The sequence below is a fragment of the Schistosoma mansoni genome (assembly GCF_000237925.1).
Source record: "Schistosoma mansoni, WGS project CABG00000000 data, supercontig 0111, strain Puerto Rico, whole genome shotgun sequence".
Lineage (NCBI taxonomy): Eukaryota > Metazoa > Platyhelminthes > Trematoda > Strigeidida > Schistosomatidae > Schistosoma > Schistosoma mansoni.
In genome coordinates, this window is record NW_017386032.1 from 265,607 (window position 1) to 288,425 (window position 22,819).

General features: G+C 37.5%; 1 protein-coding gene across 1 annotated transcript; it reads left to right on the forward strand.

The window, feature by feature from the left end:
• Nucleotides 1-3,787: 3,787 nt before the first annotated feature.
• On the forward strand, nt 3,788-9,653 carry Smp_078050 (hypothetical protein). The gene is made up of 6 exons (XM_018792792.1): nt 3,788-4,122; nt 4,154-4,357; nt 5,419-5,953; nt 6,805-6,953; nt 7,396-7,860; nt 9,356-9,653. Exons 1-6 carry the CDS (start codon nt 3,790-3,792, stop codon nt 9,464-9,466), a joined length of 1,797 nt encoding a protein of 598 aa, XP_018643998.1. The 5' UTR covers nt 3,788-3,789; the 3' UTR covers nt 9,467-9,653.
• The last annotated feature ends 13,166 nt before the right edge of the window (nt 9,654-22,819 follow it).

Sequence of the window (22,819 nt, forward strand, 5' to 3'; positions counted from 1 at the left end):
TACATTATTTATACCGATGCTTCTTGTGGGTCAACATCTTCTGAGATGTTGAAGTTATTGCTTCTCGAATCACTTTCCAGTTGTTGCTTATGGCGGTTCCCGACGTATCTTCTGGTAGGTCTTGAAAGGCTTAAAGCTTGTCGATGATAGCTACTATGCTGATATCCCGCTGAACTTGTTTACGTCTCAAAGGAAGGCTATACTAGACATTTGTAGTATTCCTTATGTAACTGCACGATGCCTCTTTCGATTTGGTACAACCAGGTGGTGATCTGAAACTACATCAATTCCTCTCTTTGTTCTTACTTCTTCCATGGATCTCGTGGATTTTTTATTGAGGAAAGTGCGGTCGATCTGGTTTTTCGTGGTGTGGTTCGGTGAGACCGAGTTAGCTTTAGGTATGCATCTGTAGGGGAAAATGTCGCCTCCTAGAGTTTAGATGAGTTCTTCTAGTGTTTTTATAGTAGTTTTGTTTCTCAGGAGCTGGGGTTGGTAATCCCACTCTCAGCCGTTTTTATCATTGGGGCCTGGGAAGTGCAGCAACCCGATTGTTTTGTGGACGTTATTTTGTTGGATCAATGGTTTCGATAAACTGGTGGAACAAAGTACGTAGGCTTTATTTCTTTTCGCATGTCATAAATTGAAAACGTGTTAAGTAGTTGTACTCAATTGCTTTGCATATAATTTACTAATATAATATGCTACAGAAGAATAGCTGTTATTTTCTTGTTTATTTAGACAATGTACCCCACTAAATAGTTCGCAATTAGTGGATCCAAATCGTAAGATATTATCAACTAAACAACACATTTCGTCAGTGGTATACTTCATGCATGCATGATTACGTTTACATTGTTAAAAAATCAGTATCAAGAACATCTACCTTCAAAATTAAAGCCAGATGTATTAAAGTACTGGGATACACGAAATGAAATATTATAAATACGCAAAACAAAATGTCTAAAGGATATTTATAAGAAACTATCGAAGCATTACACAATCCATTGAATAACAACCACCAGAAACAGTTCTACTTATTATGGCAACGATTATCTTCGTATTCACAGTAGTCAGTAAATAGATGCACAGGTATATCGCAACGTAAAACAAGTTAACGATATAGGATCAATATATACCTTACAGGAACGATTCAACTAATGGGAAAAATTGAAGGTTATGAATTGTCCATGATTAAATGGAGATAAGACCATATAGCTATAGTCTATATTTAATTCGAAAAAAGCTGTAAAAACCACTTGAGCAATATCTAGGTTAGGAACTGAGTGGGGGAAATATTATTCAGAGGCGAACAGATTATCATTACGGACCATAAACCTTGCTTAAAAGTGGTAAAATTCTGAAGAGTGAATGTTAACAAGATTTTTAGGGATTAGTGACACCCATACTTTTATGCGTTGAAAAGCATTAAAGCAAATGCTTTAGTTAAACGAGGGTATTTTGTTCACATCGGTCGCAATCACCGGAGCATAAAAAATAAATGGAAATAGTTGTTCAATAAAGAGACAAAGAACAGCAGAAAGGAAAACTACTAATTAAAAGGGAAATAATAATAACCAGACACATAAAAATGAACTTGATTTTCGTCTCAAAATGGTTAGGAAATTAATACAATGAAGTCAGCCCTGAAACTGTATATATAATAAAACAATCAATATGTCATTGGACACAAATTATTAATGAGAAGTATTGTTAAATCAATAATGACTTTCAGCTGCTGGTACAGTGGCTGTCTTTGCATTTGTTGCTGTGTTTGCAATTGAAGGATCAAGTCATTTACAAGACCAGTCACTCAGCTGCGTCTAGTGTGTCCGCTGGATCTCGTGTTTTTCTTGAGATGTGGTCTTCATAATCCAGTGAACAACCAGAAGAAAGAGAAAAGACGTGATTCGAAAGCTCTTCTATTCTTATCTTGACAGGATTGGTAGAATTCCTTGTGTTTGTGTGTGTGGGAGGGCACTTTATTCTTTATGACTAGACTTCGGTAACAGTTCTCCTCATGTTAGTGTTTTTTTGTCCGGATTGAATGCAATGAGTTGCTCCTATTCCAATCCCGGTCAGGTTATTTTTGTCCATTTCCATGTCTTTTGGAATAGTACTCCTGATCTCTCATATTGTTTGGATATTCCGCGTACCCATGTTTATCATCATCCTATTTGCCGGAAGGAGTATTAGCCTCGTGACTTCTGAAGAATCTCGGCTTTCACCGTGAGGCATCATAAATGATGTATATGAAGACTCTTTAACTCTGAGGCTGGAGTTTAGATGAGTTCTTCCAGTTAGTGTTTTTATAGTAGTTTTGTTTCTTAGGAATTGGAGGTGGTGACTACTGACAGTAGCGCAGGAATGTTTCTAATCTGAGTTCATGTCATATTTCTACTACATAATTGAGTTTGCGTTTGCTTTTCAACTCTGTTTACGTCATGGTACATTGTGTGATAATCGGTACTAGTGCCTGATTGTACCAGTCGTGAACTCGTTCTTGAACTGTAAGTAGCAGTTAAGTGTGGTCATCTAACATAAAACCAATGTTATAATTAGCGTAATGTTCAATATCATTTCTCTGTTACTATTTCTGCCACTATTATAGAAGTCAAGCACATAAAGTTACGTACAATATCTTCCACACTTGTACTATATACAGCACACAGTCATGAATGTTTCCAAATATTTAGTTGAAAAAGCAAATCTGTTTATTCGCTTTGGTTTCCATTTATTCTTTACTTTTGGCAACAATTATTCATGTTAGAAACTTGTACGTAAGTGTTGATATCATTTCACTCTAACTGTAAGCTGAGTCTGAAATAAACCATAATGAGTGCACTAAATTTATAAATTGGAACATCGTTCCAGTGTTTAAAGTACTCTATTTTGATCCAATGAATTGTAGGCTTTAACAGTTACAACTACTTCGGTTTGGCCTAAACAGCATACAATTTCTAACCAATAGGGAAAAATTTGTAAACCCGTTCCATCTACTTTGCTTTGAGCATTTAGGTGGTATCGCCAATTCTCACCTAGACACTCCTCTGAAGCCACACACTTAACGAACAAGTTGCTTCGATTTGATGCCCCCAAATGCCCTGGTACGGCCGAGAGTGGGAGAGTCTGCTCTCCCTCTCGAAATGCTCTCACATGACCACGCGTATATAGCCTCTGCCAAGGAAGTCCTACTCACTGCCTTCTCGTGGCGGGGGTGTTGTGTACGAAACCGAGAGGACGAAAAGCAAATGTCCGGCTCTGTAACCGGGTTGGTGGACACGGAGTGTCTACCTAGGAGAGTTGGCAAACCCTGATTGCAAACCAATGGTGCACATGGGCTCCAGTATCCTGAGGGAACAAATGGCGTATGAATCAATCCTTGATCACCGGCTACCATGGGACTGCATCTCCTTACGATGCTTCACCGCCTTGTGGGTCAGATCTTTAGGTCGAAGGCTCCGGGTGTGGCCCCCTAAAAAAACCACCTGTTTCGGTTTGGGCACCTCAGCAGTATCACACCCCTCACACAAATCAAATATGATTTGTGTGCAGCATATGTATCTGGCGCTTCCTTGTACCAATATTTATGTTTAAATAAAATAAAATAAAAAACTTCGATTTGATCAAAATCCACACAGAACTTTTGTTTGTATTTAGATGGTAAGTTACATTCAGTTTCCTTCCAAAGTTCCCTATTGTTGTGTAATTTGATATTATTTCCCATCAAACTAGAGCTCTATCTATTATATAGAGTAACTTGCTATCGTTTTTCGGTTTCAGCTTTAAGATATGCCACTTCCTAAACATACAGTTCAACCAGTCAAACTCAGTCAGGTAGTTGTTCCGAATGGCATCGACAATGAGTTAGAATTTGTGGTTAATTCCACGGTCTGCAATGTCATGAGACAGATAGCGTCAGTTAGCCGATTGGCCAATACCATGTTCGAAGAACTCACTACCGATTTTTCTCGACTAGTTGAGCGGACTATTCGTCTGCAAAATCGTCTGGGTAAACTTCATGAAGATATGCAAATGGCACGCAGCGGAGACGAAGACCTTACTGCTGGGGTACAAGAAGTTGAGATTCCGGTGTTCTCTAGCAAAAAGCCAACCGATAGCCAGGTAAGTCGTTCTACGTTTTCATTTTAGTTAGGTATTAAATCAAAATACCATACCTCCTTCTATGCGGTCACAATATGATCAAGCAGAAGCAGCTCCAGCACTTCAACAAATGGATGAACTCAGAGATGATAAGAAAACTAGCATGAGATTGTATTCAGATCCCAGCTTTTTCTTTGATTTATGGAGTCAGGAAATGTTACAAGACCGCAAGCACAAAAGAGCCGCCAAGAAAAAAGTAATTTCTCATATCTTCTATTTGCAACACATATTTGTAGCTGCATTCATTGTTGTTTTATCTAGGTCATCTAAGCATTTATAAATTATTTCCTTTAAATTACAAAGTTATTAGTGCTTACCTGATGTTCTTTTCATGGTTTCGATAATAAATGTGCTCTTGTTTTGTGATTACGTGGATTTTGTAGTTGAAGTATATATCCGTGTCAGTTCTTAAATCGTCTGGTGACTTTTTTGAAAATTAGTACTAAACCGGAAAATCAAGTTTTGGAGTGATACAATTAGAATCATATGTTTTGTTCCTAAATTCTTCCATGTTATGGTGTTAGTGAATTCTACAGTTTCGTTTGATGCCTTTAATCACGTCGCTACAACTAAACTTTTTGATCAAGTTTTGTCTTTATATCCAACTACATATTCGTTTCTTGAATTGTAGGATTCTTATTTAGTTGTATTCTCCTTTTTTTGCTTTTCTTTCAGTAAGTAAAAATCGATCGCCCCACTCTTCTGTCTCACATTTCTTTTAAACCCATATCCTTGTTATAAGGTTGCGTTCCCCTCCAACCTTTGTCTTGCCCCAGTTCTCTCGATCTTTAATGTCACCAAAAGTTTTCTACAAACAAATTTTACAAGTAGCACTGAGATTGATCCATAGCATATTCTTCCTTACTGATTAATACACAACCGTTTGTATTCATAAAGAAGTAATGGTGTTTTGTTAGGATTCTCGAAGCAGTTTTAAAAGTGATCATACTAAATTCCTCGACTCACTCTTTCTTGCAGTCACTTAAAAATGTATGTTTGCATAGTCAGGAAACCATTTATCACAATCAATTTACAGCAATATGATTCATTCTAATTCACAAGCCTGCATTTGTGTTGCATTCATTTACGATCATATTTTTTTCTGTGTGTCTGCGATTAGGTAAAAATGGGAAACTGTAAGAAAGTAAATATATTCATGACTATAATCCTTTTATTCCAGTTTTAATAGTATTTTATACATCAAATATCCTAATCTTTGAAGCATGTGACCTGTTTTGGGTAAAATATTTATTTTAGAGACCGAAAATAAAGGGAAAAGCTGCTCCCGTTAAAAGTGGATCTAATCAGGGAGTTCAGAAACCTCAACTTATCATTCAGCAACCAGGAGTTGGTGGCCATAAACTTCCCGCACCGTTATCCGAGCAAAACGGTTCTGTTAATGCCAGTTCTCATATGGATAGAAATGCCAGTATTGTCAACGGTAAACCCACCCAACATCAGTTTGTGAATAATGGGGATTTTGGGAATCCTTCATTACCACCCCCGCCACCTCCACCGAATGCTCTTCATCCGTCAACACAAGTTGATAATGCAAAGGATTTTCGACATGCATCTAACCAAAAAAGTGATTATTGCCCAATTAAACCTGACCTTGATGGTGTCAATCCGTTTCCTTCAGTTACCAACAACATTTGTATCAACCATGACCCTTCACCAGCCCATCAGATGACTCTTCCTGATCCTCCCGCACTCCATACACAAATGGCATCTCTTATTTTACCACCACCACTTCCTCCAGCTTTCTTGAGCGACAGAGAGTCAAAAGTTCCAGGTTGGTTTAAACCTCAATCTGATGCATCGTTTGGATTTCGCGTAATAAAGTTTCAATTTGGTGTATTTAGTATCCGTCTATTACGTATACAATTGAGTTCGTTCATCCTCTATATCTTTAGCCTAGTACCATTCCATAATTTTCACCTCAGTTGCGTTTTTCAAACTACTTTTCTACAGTAGGTATTATTATTCCTTCCCTTAGCTTTTAATTGTGCTTATTTCTTTATTTCATGACCCCTAAAAACCAGTGTAGTAATAAGTCAAATCACATTGGAAGATGCACTAGTGTGGTGGGTATTCTATGTTCACAGGGTTTATGTCTGCTCTGGCATTCGTTCTGAAGAGAAAAGATTCGCAAACGTTAGCACTACTGGACTTCTAACCTTACTCCACAGATTTTTGAATTTGTTGGCATGGTTTTCAAGAGGAGCTGTTAAAGTTTTTTGACAAGCTTCGAGAATGTATCTTCATGGTCATTGATTAATGACACCGAGATTTCCATTTGGTACGCTTTCCGTTTGCTTATTTCCTATCATAGTGCTGATGTTTTGTGGCATGGACTAGTACACAATTATCCCGGATTCTTAATTACTCTTAAATATATCTATATACAAAACTTCATTAATTTGACCACTCATTTGAACGATCTCATCTTTGATGTGCGGTTGGTTTGTGGCTTGAATTTTTATGTGATTTTATGCAGCGCGTCATGTTGATACGTCTTCGTGGATTCTGTTTTTATTTGTTTGCGTATGCCTGATTTGTTCATCTTTCTAGATATTGTATTTACGTTTGTGTTGCGCTTTTTTTGTTAATTTGGATATTTGTAGTTTTTATTTAACTTTGTAGATATTAACAAAAATTCACATCCGAATGATGAAGCTGCTAGCAGAGACCCCTCTGGACAAGATGGAAATGGTAGGATATCACCACCCACACAAATGCATGATGGCAAAGAAAAACAGTTCCAGTATATTAATTCTGTAGGTATGGAATCGGTAAGTTACTTGACTTCCTTGTAGCTGTTTCTTCTATTAGCTTAAAGCTAATTAAAATGCTGCAGTCATTTTTTACTACGATTAGAGATAATACATGTTTTACTTGCACTAGTTAGTTTAATTAGGCCCCCACATATATTAATAGCTATTTAACGTGAATGGACGATGAATCCATCATTAAATTCCTGTTTTGTTTTCGTGTATGATGACTGTAATACTGACTTTGCTTTTACTATATTGCAAGTGTTTATGGACTAATATAATCGTAAAGTACTTATTAAATAGATTAAACCTGTAATCAATTGATTTGAATTTTTAAGTTTATATATATATATATTAAAAGCTAGACCTTTTTTAGCTCTATAAATTTTCCCAGTCTGTTGCTAACTTGGCATTGTTTATACTCCGAATAATTCTCCCACTTTTTGCATCCACGTTTCAGTCATCGTCGGCTTTACATAATCTTCCTCCGCCTCCTCCCGCGCCGATTTTTGAGGCGAAAAACTTCAATGAGCCTTGTAAACCCAACAGACAGCATAGTGAGTCGGATACTTGTAATCATAAGTCCACTTCTTCGACCCTGCCTCCCCCAGTTACACCTTTTGTGGCTTCGTCACCAACATCTATTCTATGTTCATCTACACAACCTCCACCACCCCCACCTCCACCTCCCTTTATACCAACCCAGAAAGTTGGGTCTGAAAGTCCAAACAATCAAGCAACCTTACCAACTAAGAACAATATCCCACGATGCAATGTACCTCAGTGTCCTCCTGCAGATTTGCTTTCTGCTATACGCGCTGGCTGTCAGTTACGCAAAGTAGGTGAACGAAATCTTCCCGACCAGTCGAAATTTAGCCGTGCAAATAGTTTATCGACTCTGGTAAACAAACCTAAGGATGTTCAAGTAAGTCTTACGGATTTTAATTTTCTTAAACTTCGCTTGTGTGTATCTACTTTTAAATGTACTACATCTCATCCCTAAGGGAAGTGTTACATTTCAATAGTCAAGGTGACTATTGCCTCTTGCTCATTCAAATTGCAAAGGTTTTCTTTTAAAACCTAATTGCTTTGTAAACACAGTGGTTGTATTGATCAGCTTTGTATAGAATCACAGATAAATAGTTCTTCATCGTAATAATCTCGATTATGTAGTTATGTAGTCTCCTCAACCCTGTTACTACAAAAATGTACTTGTAGAGTGTCATGAAATAACGTACTAAAAGAGAAAACGAATCAATGATCCTTCCAGATGGAAGCACAAACTGAAAGTAACGATGTCCACTTTTGGCGCGGAAATGAGAAATTCAAATTTTTACGGTTGAATTGCGAAAATAAGTTCGCCAAGTGGTTTCTGGTGATCTAGCTTCCTGTTGGAAATGCTAGGTCCCCAGAACTCACTTAGTAAACGTCCTACTTTCGTAATTTTATTATGGAAAATAGGATTTCTTGTTTTCGTGCCGAAAGCGTCCATTTTTACCTTCAGATTGTATTTCCCACTTGAAAGGACCCTAAATGTCATTGGTTCGTTGTCCCTTCTAATATGCTATTATGTGATGTTTCCCAAAGAAATTTTAATGTTGTATATATACACTTGAGTTGTGTGCTTTTTGTTCGTGCTTGTGACCATCTGTGAAATATACACTTTCCCTCATCAGAACCTAAACTTCCTTCTTTATTTAGGGGGGTTAGGATGCATCGGAATAGTTAGCTTATCTTGTCGTTGTGTCACTGATCTTTCGTTCCGTTCGCCGATCTTAGGTGATCTTGTAATCTCTTCAAACATTTATTTGTTTGAACACATAAACATTGGTACAAGGGGGCACCAAATACATATGCGCCACACAATAACAATGAGGTCAGTAGCAGTCACCATTGATTTGTCTGAGGGTCTGTGATGCTGCCCAGGTGTCCAAACCGAAGCAGATGGTTTTCTTAGTGGGCCACTTCCCAAGCCGTGGACCTAAAGGTCTAATCCACAAAGCAGTGGAGGAATTTTAGAAGATGCAGTCCCATGGTAGCCGGTGACTAACAATAGGTTCATACACCATTTACTCTCTCAGGATCCTGGAGCCCATGTGTACCATTGGTTTGAAATCAGGGTTTTTCAACTCCCCTAGGTGGACCCTCCGCGTCCATCAACCCGTTTAAAGCACCGGACCATTTGATTTCCGTCCTCTCAGTTTCGTAAATAGCACCCCCGCTGCACACACCCAAGAGTTCCATTGCTTTTTCTCTCTGTAAGTAGTTACAATTTTTGGTCAAGTCGCTATAGTATTTTCTTGTGGTAGCCCCTTCCGGAACTAATTAGTACATAGCTGTTATGCCACGTGATGTTAGCTTGTATTTATTCTGTTTAACTACTTTAAGTATTTCCTTATTTTGCATGTTTTCATCTCCAGGCGATTTATGAAGCCGTTAGGCGTCGTCGGGAATGTATGGAAAATAATTCCTCGGAAGATGACGATGACGACAAAGATGCAGATAGTAATTCCTCCGGTTGGGAGGACTAGCTCTTATCCAGCGTGCCGAAATATGTATTAGGCCATGTATCAGTCTCATTTTCATCTTTTTCCAGTAACACGTTTTTTTCAACACAATGCCCATCTTTGTATATTTACCATCTCTACTTATGTCTTTCTATAACTTCTGGTTTTGCTTTGTTCATGTTCTCATCCTTTTCTTCTATTATTATTTATTAGCTGTACATAAATGTACGATCCCGTTCACATAGGTATATACTTATGTCTTCATTACCTTGTGATTTTTTCTCTAATTTCTTTGCTTCAATAATTTGAGGTAAGTTAAATTTTGACAGACCATAATTAAATTTTTGTGTTTTTCTGATAATCTCGAAGTTCTATTATGAAGTCCACCTCAACAGATTGTTACGCATTGATTTCGCAAATTGTAAAACTCCTGAGATTTTGTTTTGTTAACGATTACAGACGGTATGATATGTGAAAATCCTTTTCTTCTGTTCTAGAAGTGTTACTATGATTGCTCGAATCTCATTAAAAAACAGATTAGTTATGATCTTATACGTAACTGAAAGTCATTATTGATTTAACAATACTTATTAATAATTTGTGTCCAATGGCATATTGATTGTTTTATTATATATACAGTTTCAGGGCTGACTTCATTGTATTAATTTCCTAACCATTTTGAGACGAAAATCAAGTTCATTTTTATGTGTCTGGTTATTATTATTTCCCTTTTAATTAGTAGTTTTCCTTTCTGCTGTTCTTTGTCTCTTTATTGAACAACTATTTCCATTTATTTTTTATGCTCCGGTGATTGCGACCGATGTGAACAAAATACCCTCGTTTAACTAAAGCATTTGCTTTAATGCTTTTCAACGCATAAAAGTATGGGTGTCACTAATCCCTAAAAATCTTGTTAACATTCACTCTTCAGAATTTTACCACTTTTAAGCAAGGTTTATGGTCCGTAATGATAATCTGTTCGCCTCTGAATAATATTTCCCCCACTCAGTTCCTAACCTAGATATTGCTCAAGTGGTTTTTACAGCTTTTTTCGAATTAAATATAGACTATAGCTATATGGTCTTATCTCCATTTAATCATGGACAATTCATAACCTTCAATTTTTCCCATTAGTTGAATCGTTCCTGTAAGGTATATATTGATCCTATATCGTTAACTTGTTTTACGTTGCGATATACCTGTGCATCTATTTACTGACTACTGTGAATACGAAGATAATCGTTGCCATAATAAGTAGAACTGTTTCTGGTGGTTGTTATTCAATGGATTGTGTAATGCTTCGATAGTTTCTTATAAATATCCTTTAGACATTTTGTTTTGCGTATTTATAATATTTCATTTCGTGTATCCCAGTACTTTAATACATCTGGCTTTAATTTTGAAGGTAGATGTTCTTGATACTGATTTTTTAACAATGTAAACGTAATCATGCATGCATGAAGTATACCACTGACGAAATGTGTTGTTTAGTTGATAATATCTTACGATTTGGATCCACTAATTGCGAACTATTTAGTGGGGTACATTGTCTAAATAAACAAGAAAATAACAGCTATTCTTCTGTAGCATATTATATTAGTAAATTATATGCAAAGCAATTGAGTACAACTACTTAACACGTTTTCAATTTATGACATGCGAAAAGAAATAAAGCCTACGTACTTTGTTCCACCAGTTTATCGAAACCATTGATCCAACAAAATAACGTCCACAAAACAATCGGGTTGCTGCACTTCCCAGGCCCCAATGATAAAAACGGCTGAGAGTGGGATTACCAACCCCAGCTCCTGAGAAACAAAACTACTATAAAAACACTAGAAGAACTCATCTAAACTCTAGGAGGCGACATTTTCCCCTACAGATGCATACCTAAAGCTAACTCGGTCTCACCGAACCACACCACGAAAAACCAGATCGACCGCACTTTCCTCAATAAAAAATCCACGAGATCCATGGAAGAAGTAAGAACAAAGAGAGGAATTGATGTAGTTTCAGATCACCACCTGGTTGTACCAAATCGAAAGAGGCATCGTGCAGTTACATAAGGAATACTACAAATGTCTAGTATAGCCTTCCTTTGAGACGTAAACAAGTTCAGCGGGATATCAGCATAGTAGCTATCATCGACAAGCTTTAAGCCTTTCAAGACCTACCAGAAGATACGTCGGGAACCGCCATAAGCAACAACTGGAAAGTGATTCGAGAAGCAATAACTTCAACATCTCAGAAGATGTTGACCCACAAGAAGCATCGGTATAAATAATGTACTCGGCACAGGCCGAGTACACAGAAGCAAACACACAAGTCAAAGTGCATTAGAGCTGATTAGCGGAACCATGTAGGAGGTCTGACAACCACAGCAGAGAGAGCTACAAGAGAAGGAAATATGGAGGAACTATGTGATACTACAACCAAGAAGCTTACAAGAAAACGTAGTAGACCAGAGTGACCGGTCAAGAACAGAGAAGGAAAACCAATTAATGAGGGTTAACGGCAGTGGGACAGGTGGGTAGAGTACTTTGAAGATCTTTCAAACTGATCGACATTACTGAGCACAGCTAACATCGAGGCAGCACACAAAGACCTCCCTGTAGATAGTACCCCACCAACTATCAAAGGAATTAGCGGAGCCATCAAACAATTTAGGGATGCCATAGCAATAGTTGGACTAGACAGCATACCAGCTAAGGTACTTCAGTCAGATATGGTACCAGATACCATGTTTTGATTTGGCTGCCCCCAACACTTACTTCCATCCCCAATACTAGTCAGCATAGCGCGTCATGGTAATCGGTGTTCAGGCTTACGTAACATGTGGCTCAACCATCTCAGTCGATGAAGATTCATGACTTCATCAACTGATTTATCATTCCATAATACCGTGTCTAACCTCACTATTACTTACCCGGTGATACCAGCAGATGCAAGCAATATTTCTAAGGCATCTGTGGTCAAATACTAGTAACCTACGAGTATCTTCTACTCTTAATGGCCATGTTTCACAGCCGTAAAGTAGAACAGAGCGAACTGCTGCGCCGTATACCCGTCCCTTAATTGATAGACGGATATCTCGCCTTCGCCATAGGTGACGCAATTTGGCAAAAGCTAAACGAGCTTTTTGAATCCGTGAACAGATTTCGCCAGACACCAACCCGTTAGGGCTGATCACACTTCCAAGATAAGTGAAGTTGTCGACGCGTTCGACTACTTCACTCCCTATCCTTAGTTCAGGTGTTGACGCAGGCCAGTCCTGGAGTAACAATTTACAGTCAGAGGGGGAGAAACGCATCCCAAACATCCTGGCATTATTACTCAGTTCTAATAAGACTGCATTTTGTCAGCGTCTTCACTAAACAGGACTATATCATCTGCGTATTCTGAGTCGATAAGTGAACCTCCTGGTAGGAGATCAATTCCTGAAAATTCAGTCGACGAGAGTGTTATTTCTAGCAATAGGTCTATAATGAAGTTAAACAAAAATGAGGATAGTGGACAGCCTTGTCAGACACCACTTGATGTTGTAAAATCTGATAACAGTTCGCCATAAGCTCTCACTCGACTGGTAGTGTTCGAGTAAAGAGCCTTCACAAGGTTTATGTACTTCTGAGGTACACCTTTTAATGACAGACACTGCCACAGAACCTCTCGGTCTACAGAGTCGAATGCTGCTTTTAAGTCAAGAAAAACTATCATTGTCGGGCTTACGAAAATGGTAGTGAATAGATTATCAAAATCGAAAAAAATGCAATCGCACACACCAGATCATATCCTTTAAAACAGTAACTTCAAGGGTCAAAGTTGGTGTTTTGTTACTAAAATGACACAAAAGCCCGAAATGGCTAAACTTAAACTACTCCCATCTAAACAGGATAGTTATATAAGCCTGACTGAACTGACCGATGCAGAGGAGCCCTGGCCATGACGTAAGTGAAAAAAAATGGTGTGATAAGAGATGTTTAGTCTGCTCAAAGTCGAATGTAAGAAAAGGTAGATCTCTTATCCGTCACGTCCTTAGAGCAGTTTGAAAAAATGGACAATGTGTTACGTGGCTCTACACCAACTAGGAGTGGCTAGATTTTCAAACTGTACAGCAATAGTTGCACCGCATTGTTGTACTAATAACCATGACTAATTATACCGGTAACTCACCACAAACACAAGAACTCGACACTTCAGTGGCATACTACGAACAATTCTAAAGTAGGTTTGTCCTTAACGAATCCTTTGAACTATAATTGCCTAATAAGAATACCATGTAATTCCCGACTCTAAAAGAACTACGTACGATTGAGTTGGTACACACACTCATGCAGTGATGCCATGATCACGTACGTATATCAGGATCTCAGGTCCTGAATGAGGCAAAGGTTGGGGACAAACTGATTCTTAGACCCGAGTTAACCAGATGTGATTTCAAAAATGCTTGTCTGAAGCTTCACAATTATGGGTTAATAAAATTTGTCTCTAAAAATAATGAGGCATCTTGGTAACTATTGAGGTAAAGGTATCCAGGAATTGTTCATATCGAGTCTTTGGGATAGCTTCCCAAACACTCTATGTTGGCTATGCAAAAAGTCGTCGTGTCATTCCCATAAGTGAACACACAAGGTAGGTTTCAACTAATTATAAATTGTTATGATTTGACCTTACGAATCACAACATTTATCTAAGTGTAGTAGACGTTGAAGTAAGACTATTGTTAGGATTTTTTTAAGAACTACCCGCACCTGGCAAAGTTAACTGTTATTTCGATTTTACTTTCGAGACTTATTCGGATGGCTGAGAACCAACATGTATGCTCCTAGTGCTAGTCAGCAGTGAGTTGCATTTGACTGAAACGGAAAGTGTTTATCTAAGCCTGTCCATAGACTGTACTATCGCTATCCAAAAATCGATAAATGTATGAAATAAAGTGCTTGATACAGCAAGTCACCGAGTACTACAAGAAAAAAACACTTGTAATGTCTTACGCAGCATTTCGTGACTTTATTTTCCTTGCACTACTGACAATATGAATTGCTCGGAAAAAACAAAAACCGGTGTAGCAGTTGATGTCTAGTCTGAGGGTACTTGGAGTACCAGGCCTAGTTGAGCAACGTGAGGGAAGCTGGGAAAAAAAACTAGGGCAAAGATCAGGCGATAACTCAGCAAGAGCACATAGTGTACTTACTTTTATTAAGAAGAGCAATCGATAGCAATTATCGACAACACAAGCGTGAAAGCAAAACAGTCAAACAGATGAAACCTGAATATGACTTAGAACCGAATACAATTTGTAAGTCAATATATGGAACGTCTGATTTCTGTCTAATAAAACAAATAAACAAGCGACCATACTCTGGCAGTTAAAGCAACAATTTTCAATAGTCAACAAAAGTGAAATATCAAACATTTTCGAGTACTCTTCTATTCGTTCAGTGAGCCAACACTGAATGTAAAAATTTGATTTACATTGGAGACTCTTGCAATCTTCTAAAGTTATCTGCATATAAATTCTCTACGAATAGGAACTGCAGCTCATCCCAAGTTTGCAGATTAAATAAGCAAATAAAGCTAGATTTATATGTTGAAATGAAATCCACTTTGAGAAGTATGTTTTTACAATCAAAACTCGCATACCAAATGAGAGGAAAAACCATAGGTGTTGCACACTATTGCCCAATGAAAATCAGATGGGCTATAAATTCATGGACGTATATTCTGTTCCCTCCGAGTACATATTTTAATGGATACTGCCATAGAAGAAATAACACTGCATTTATCTTCAAAGTGTTTTCTGCATTCTGCGGAAAATTGACTTGTGACGTCGTTTGATAACTAGAATATGAGTAACACACAAAATAAACTGAACTTCCGTCCAGTGAATCTACATAGAAAGAGGTATTGAAACGTCTATGTGACTTCCTAGGCATTTGAAAATAGTCATCTTGGAACAATCAATTTCAAGCAACAGAACCGTGAGTAACTTGGACATAAAGCGGGACCACATCATCCTGTGAATCTGTTAGTTTATTGACAGGGCATTGAACAATAATTAAATTTTTCGACATGCAACGGTAACCAGTAAATTGTACTGAAGGTGTCTAAAGATGGATGAATCCCTTAAATAAATGGCTTTATCAGTCTTCGATATTGACTTTCGCCTCATTATTTTTACTAGACACACCTCTAGCTGAGGGCACTCGGTCATTCATCTTACGACGACTATCCAACATGGATTTCGTGCACTTCAACCCATCGATCGCCATTCAAACATACCCTGGTAGCCCTGCATTCTCGACTTCGATTGGCTTTGGTGTCCTTGTATGGGAAGAGGATTTGGACGGTAGCGTTATAAACCCTTGTTTCCTTGATATCTCCCCGAGCATGAGAACTTGTCAACTAAATGAGGAACTATTTGGTTGTAGACATTCAATGTAGTTCCACCTAAGATACGCAAATACACCATTTAGTTAAACGTTAGATGGTAGAGATCAGTGGCTGATCAGTATAGACAAACGACAAATTAACCTTCAGGTTCGGTTATGATCAGATGCCTGAAAGGATCATTGATATTAAAAACTACGCTCTTCAAAGCAAAAGTACAATCGCAGTTCAGATGTGTTGTTTACAAGGGATATGTTCGTACGTGTGAGCGTCCCAACTTCTTGATAATCACCGTTTAAGAAATGCAACTGTAGTGATATTGATCCCTAAACACAAAATCTTTGAAGCTGAACATATAATTGCTGAAAAGATTTACTTTTAACATGTAACAGTGAGAGAAGGTCAAGAATGGTGAACGCAGGAAGGATTGATCGGTATGGTATGTGTGTGGTCATCCTTGTGACAAATCCCTATTCATATTAAGGCATATTATTCTATCCCCAGTTCAAATGTGCTCTTCAAAAGTGCTTAACGTCACATCGCTGATTGTCACGTATGGCGAGTCAAAAAAAAAACAATGATGTGACTCCCACGTGCGACTTTATGGATTGGGTAGTCTCGTCACGACAAATCTGCAATTTTGAGACTTAGTGTAATATAATTTTAACAAAGATAAGTGTAATAACACCGTACTAGACCACAATTATGTAAAACGACTATTTTGATGACCGAATCTCCTGTATTTGATCTGCACACAGAAGACTAATTAATCAGTGTTTGTTCTATTAGACCGAACTACGTTCTTCTGTACAACGCGCAAAGCCTTTTAAAACCATTTACATCAAATCATCACAAAGCACAAACTCTGTACTTGATTCGATCGGTTCTGATTTCACATGGAAAACAAATTACATCAAAAGCATAAAATACCTCAGGCATTACAGCTTCAGCTATACAGTCAAACTTTCTTCTAGAATAGAACAGTGTACCGAGCAGTAGAAATCGCCACCGAAAAAAATGTATATGTCTGAGCATCAATAAGAGTGCTAACAGAAAAACGGGGTCAGAATCCATCTTCAAAGATTCGGGCGGCTGTTCCCAGCATTCAGTCTCATGACAACATTCATCAACCGTCCAACGCCGCAAACTTGAATCCAGTTAAATGTGATATTGGTGTTAATGATCTGACATCATACAAAAATAAACTGTCATCTACAGGGCGAATCCTTAAGTAAAATCGAATAACGAGTGCCTAGACGAAGAAGACTGCCAAAATACTAAAGACGGAAGCAGAAATTGCGGGTAAACCTACAAGTACTATACAGTGCGAAAGAAAATAAGAATAACAGTATTGTCAAATAAAACTTTCTGTGGGGTTAAGAGTATTGTTTTTTCTATGAACCACCTATTCACGACCATAGATTTTCTTAACAAGTAAGGAATCAAGTTTCCATTCCCCAAGGGCAGGTCATATCAGTCAATTAAAATAGGAGCAATGGAGAATACGGTCACCCAGAGTAGCAGCGTTCGGAATGCAGTGATGATAGTTAAAATGAAAGCGAAAGCTGTTTCCCACAACGACAGAGAACAGCTCAATGTTTATTTTGCAATTAAAACGAAAATAGTAACATTCGAGTGGAATACTTTGACGCTAGATTCACTACTCAACAGACAGTTCCCATAGACGTTCCCTGCGACAGTCTTAGACCTGATGATACTTGAAACACACGTCCTTGAAAAATATAAATTTGCATAGAAACGAGGTTTGGTACACACTACGTCATTAAAAGCCGCGAATTTCCGGAAAATTGTAGCAGGGTTTACAAACTCATCTAAAGCGAAATCCTCACCTTTGACAAATAGGCCAAAGCCAACTCATACAACCAAAATCTAAAAGCTCAGTGGATCACCCACTGATAAATACAATATCACTGAAGCCGAATTCGATCATGCAACGACAACAATATATTTCTTGAAAAGCAGTTAAATGCCGGTTCTACAGCCACGATCGATAATTTACAAAGTGAACTTAGCAAAAATATACCAACCAGGTAGATTTGTCCAACAGATAAAAGCAGAAAAGATATATGATAGAATACTCAAACAGATATACGAACATGTTTATAAGTGGGCTTGTCCATCTCTCTTTTCATTGTTGTGAGTGAATCCCGACCGTTAGGTGTGCGCTTAAGCGTTCAAAATGCATATAATGGGACAATTTCTTAGAATGATGGAACAAACACAAAGTAGAAAGCATGAGTCGAAGGATCAGCGAACATGACAAGATAACCTCAGTATAATTGATTGGTTGTTTCATTACTAATCACGAAGAGCAGGAGACAGTCAAAGTGTCTTGCCTACCCCAAACATGGGTCTATTGAAGTCATAGCCCTCACCATAAACGCTTGCTGGTCATTTACTCCACTTTTTCTTCTTTTTTGACATCAGGCTGTATTAAGGTGTCGGTTAACTTGCATTTATATCTTTCCTACATGTCCTATGTTCCATACCTTGCTAAAACGCACAAATTTACAAGTATCCGGAACAAGAATATCGGACAATCAAAGCTTGCAGAGAGTTGGTGGAATATTGAGACGGCATTGTATAGTAGCATAGGATAGAGTATGGGTTTTCAAACAAAATAAGTAAGCAGAAACAAACCAGTAGGCATAAGAATTATGGAATCCAATACTTTTAAGGCAATGACTAGGAATTTGAAAACAAATGGTCGGATAGTTACACATATGATAAGAATTGAAGGGCGATGGCGAGTAAAAGTGAAGAGGCCCACAATGCTTTGACCGATACTGGTTCTTATGGACAGTTTCCGAATGCTACTGATTTTCAACCCCAGTAGTCTATAGTTGCATAAACGGTTATTGAGTTGTGGTGCAGGGTATTCCCGAAGCTCACTATGTGTAGCAACATCAAGAGTTGAGCATCGTGTTGAGGAGATCAGAAGACTCAGTAGACACTTTCTTGGGCAGCAAAATATAGAATGCGAATTACATAGGCTAATAGGTTAAATATTTGTGGTTAGTGAAATGGCCACTAGGTGCCAATTGGTTATTTATTCACACGATTAGATGTTCCGCGGTTCATCGTTAAGTATAGCCTGACTTAGGTAAGCTTCACTGAGCAAGTAGGAAACCCTGAGTTGATTCATAAAGTATTTCGGGGAAGATCTGAACTGAGTAAAAGTTTAATTTGACGGCATATTTATCAAGAACCTATTCCAGGGACTCGTCTATGGCGTGAAAAAGAAAGTTGACTTTCATTTACCTAATTTTTCAATAACCTCAACCAAAATTCCTGATTTCAAAGGTTATAACTACTACTTTGACAATTTTTAATCTAACACAATGAACCATAGTCTTATTACGTCGAATTTCGAAAAGTAAGCCAAGGCTAAAGTTGATTAGTCTAATCCATAAGGGATCAAGTTTCCATGCTTCAAATGTGTGTAAAAAAGGTTGGTTTTTGTGATGTTTGAATGAACCAATGATTTCTTTGTATTGATGACTGTTTTGATTTTGAATTCCAAACACAGTACATTCGTTCGTGCTCATCTAATACTTCTTGAATAAATTGCGTCATTCCTGGGATTACTAGTTCATACTACAATTCAAATACTTCCGAATATCACAGTTTTGTAAAGTAGAACTGTTTTTCTTCGATCTTTTTCGGTCTAGTAATCTCATGCAATCGGATACGATCAAGCAATAATCTAGTGGGAGTCGAACACCTACCTTATAAGGAATAATTTCAAATTCTTTTTGATGGAAGTTAGATTGATAAACCCATTTACTCCAAGGCTTTAGAGGCTTCAGATGTTGCTTGTTCGGTGAGTGAAAGAATTCTGGAATATGGTTATTTACACCCAGTCTAGAGCTTCTTTTAAAGTACGAGATGACAAATTTAGTTTACCGTTGTCAGGATATTATACGTTCCGGCAAATAGAAAAGGGAGGTCAGGACACGGCGTCTAATTTAATTAGCTGGTATGACATCATAACCACTTACGGAAGGACGTTTCAGTGGCTTTATCACACTTCTCAGAATGCTCGAAATGAATTCCAGGCCTGCCAATGTATGTGTTGAAACTGTTGTTTACGTAATTAAGCCGATTACAGCTAGTGACTGCTTATGCATATGTGTTCCCAAGCAGATAATAGTTTTCCTGGGTCTCCCATAAGTTCGTCATTGACCTTTGGGATAATGGGAACATTAGCTGCCGAAATGCTAATCTAGCTTCATAAGCTGGAGGAAATTCGTTCAGCATGTTATTCTTTTGTTTGACGAGAGTCTTTGATATTAATAAATACTGCCTAAATGTTGAAAGTGGCTGAAAAATCCAGTTGAACAAAGAGCCTTTCTCGCAACCTCCGCAGTTTGGATCCAAATTCGATAGGAATATAATCACGATGAGGAACATATGATTTCACTCTATAATTGAGGTGATTAAGTCCACACAAGGTTTGAGATTAAAATGAAGAAAATCTGGTGTAGTATTAACGTCATTTGAGGAAAAAACTCATCCCAGCTGAGATTACGTAGTAGAGTTTTGGAGAAGAACTAATCAGTGCAAAATCTCCAATAGAATCTATAAGAACGTTTTTATACGAATATTCGCCAAAATTAGAACGAATAGCTTGACAAAAATTGAACGCAAAGTATAGAGAAGTCATTATATGTGAAAATTACATTTGAAATAATCTCAGCGATTGAAAATTAAATAATTCCAACGATTTGTCCAGCTAACTTGTCTAGATTTCTTCAATGTAATAATCAAAATCAATATCATCAAAAAAATATGTATTGTTTTTTAACAATCAGATCAAAATCTACACTATGTTAAACCAATCATATTTGAATGTTGTATATTTTTTGTAAACAGGATAATATGAGAGAGATATTCCTAAGACAGGAATTATCTTGTCTTTCATGTTGTCCGAAGTTGTGAAGATGCAGTTCGGCATGGAGAGTGTGGCACTAACCCTCCAAAGGTCATCAGAGGTAAGATTTCCGAGAGAGACAGATTGATTTCTATCCGAAGGAACAGCGAAGGTTTCATAGTCAATTCATCCAGCTCAGAGATCACAATACCAACATCCCCATACCGAGCCACAAATATTCGCCGCCATTTTAATTTTTTGGTTTATATATAATTTACCTAGATATGTGCTTTTCTCTCAGGGATACATTGATTACTTATTAATCAACGTTTCTGGTCTAAAGTGGAACGAACACCATGCGAAAAAGGTTTTGGAACGACTGCGAGTCAGTTGAATGAAAGAACCTGAAGGTACACACGTTTTGGGAATAAAACCTTCAAAATTTATCGGAAAAGAAACCCAAATTGCATTGCTTCAATTAAAAAAGAAGTGTGCCTCAACAAAAAATATGCTATGCCGAATTCTCTAACACGTGAAGAATGTTTTGTAAGTTTAATTAAATGTAATTTTTGATTTATGCCTAACTACGCACAGTATACATATTACTTAACAGGTGTCCTTAGAAGGGAGTCAAAACGTTCTCAGTCAACAACTGGGGCTAATCAGTTTATTTAAAAACGAGAGCACGAACTGCACTAAGCATTTGTGATAACATATTCGGACCTTTATTCGACACTTACTTAAATAGCAGACGCTGTCAACAAGAAATTGGATTATGTTCTTTGCATATTGGTTAAAAAGTATTGGTAATCTGGAAGGGAATGGACACGGCGAAAACGTCTTAGAAACGAATATGTATTAAAATAGGATGTTAATTAAAAATAATGTCAACCTGAGCCTGTAATGGCATTTGGCCCTAACCACACAATCCTTCAAATTATTTGAAACTTTGGTTATTTGTAGGCAATATGCCTGCTTTTTATATTGCTTCTGAAATATTATTCGTCTATGGGAAAAGCTAACGTTACTTCATTTCAAAGTTTACTGAAGAAACCATAAATTATCATCATGAATGTTATCTTTTTTTATTGATTTCTGACAAATTGACTTTGCTGAAACTTTGAACTTGGTTTGTTTATGATTCTGATCTTAAATTTTTGACGCTTGGTCAGCCTTTGGTTTGGTCTTTAAGTTTCGATTTTGGAAGTCTAGAAATTGGAGGTTCTTTAGGAAATTTGCTATCAATGATAAATGGAGCAGCTTTCTGATATACAACGATAAACGAATAAAATATGGTTATTTGGACTCCCTAATTTCTGTTTTCCTCTTCGACTAAAGGTTGAAATATTGTCACATTGTAGTACATCAGAAGAGGCAAAGTGTGAATTCCGAATCTAAAAATAATTCTGAATTTTTCGACCATGTCATTTTCTGAGTTAAACCATTATTGGCGACACCAATGACTCTGGATATAGTAATAATAATAGTAGTTTATTCTCAAATAACAGTTTGTTACATGAGGCATGCCGGTTTACAGGCAATATCAAATTGTTACAGAAGTTACAATTTTCACCGTAGAAATATACTCAGCAGGGTTGATATTTCATAAGATATGAATGTAAATGGATTTCGTAAGAAACATATCAACACCACACTTGGCGCACTTTATGAAGGTTGCGTTGCAACATACAGCTGGTGATGGAGAATAGATGCAGGCAAAGTTGGGGGCTTTTAGAAGCTTCGACCTTATATCCCTCCAGAATATCGGAAGCTTTAATAACGGTGTAGGACGAAGTCACCCGTGCCATATCTGTTTTCGGTGGAGTATCTGCAGTAGGCTGAAAAAGGTGTAAGAAAAAGGAAGGACGAAAAGCAGAGCACACAATATTCATGGAGGAATGGTTAAGGTATAACCATTTAGTCTATTTGTCTGTTACTGAAGTACTTATTAGGCAAGAGCATACTAATGTGTTAAAGAAGAATAAGTGTGAACAAGGTATGAGTGGATAAGGAACTGTATAAATGAAGGTAATTCAGAAAGAAGTGTGGAATTGTGTGTGATTATAAAATAAAGTTCTGAAAACAGTATTCCGATA

Excerpts from the sequence above, each read along its gene's own strand:
- Smp_078050 (XM_018792792.1), top strand. The coding sequence starts at position 3,790 with ATGCCACTTCCTAAACATACAGTTCAACCAGTCAAACTCAGTCAGGTA. Across the intron at positions 4,358-5,418 it reads AAAGAGCCGCCAAGAAAAAA|AGACCGAAAATAAAGGGAAA; the intron begins GTAATTTCTCAT and ends TATTTATTTTAG. Across the intron at positions 7,861-9,355 it reads ACAAACCTAAGGATGTTCAA|GCGATTTATGAAGCCGTTAG; the intron begins GTAAGTCTTACG and ends TTTCATCTCCAG.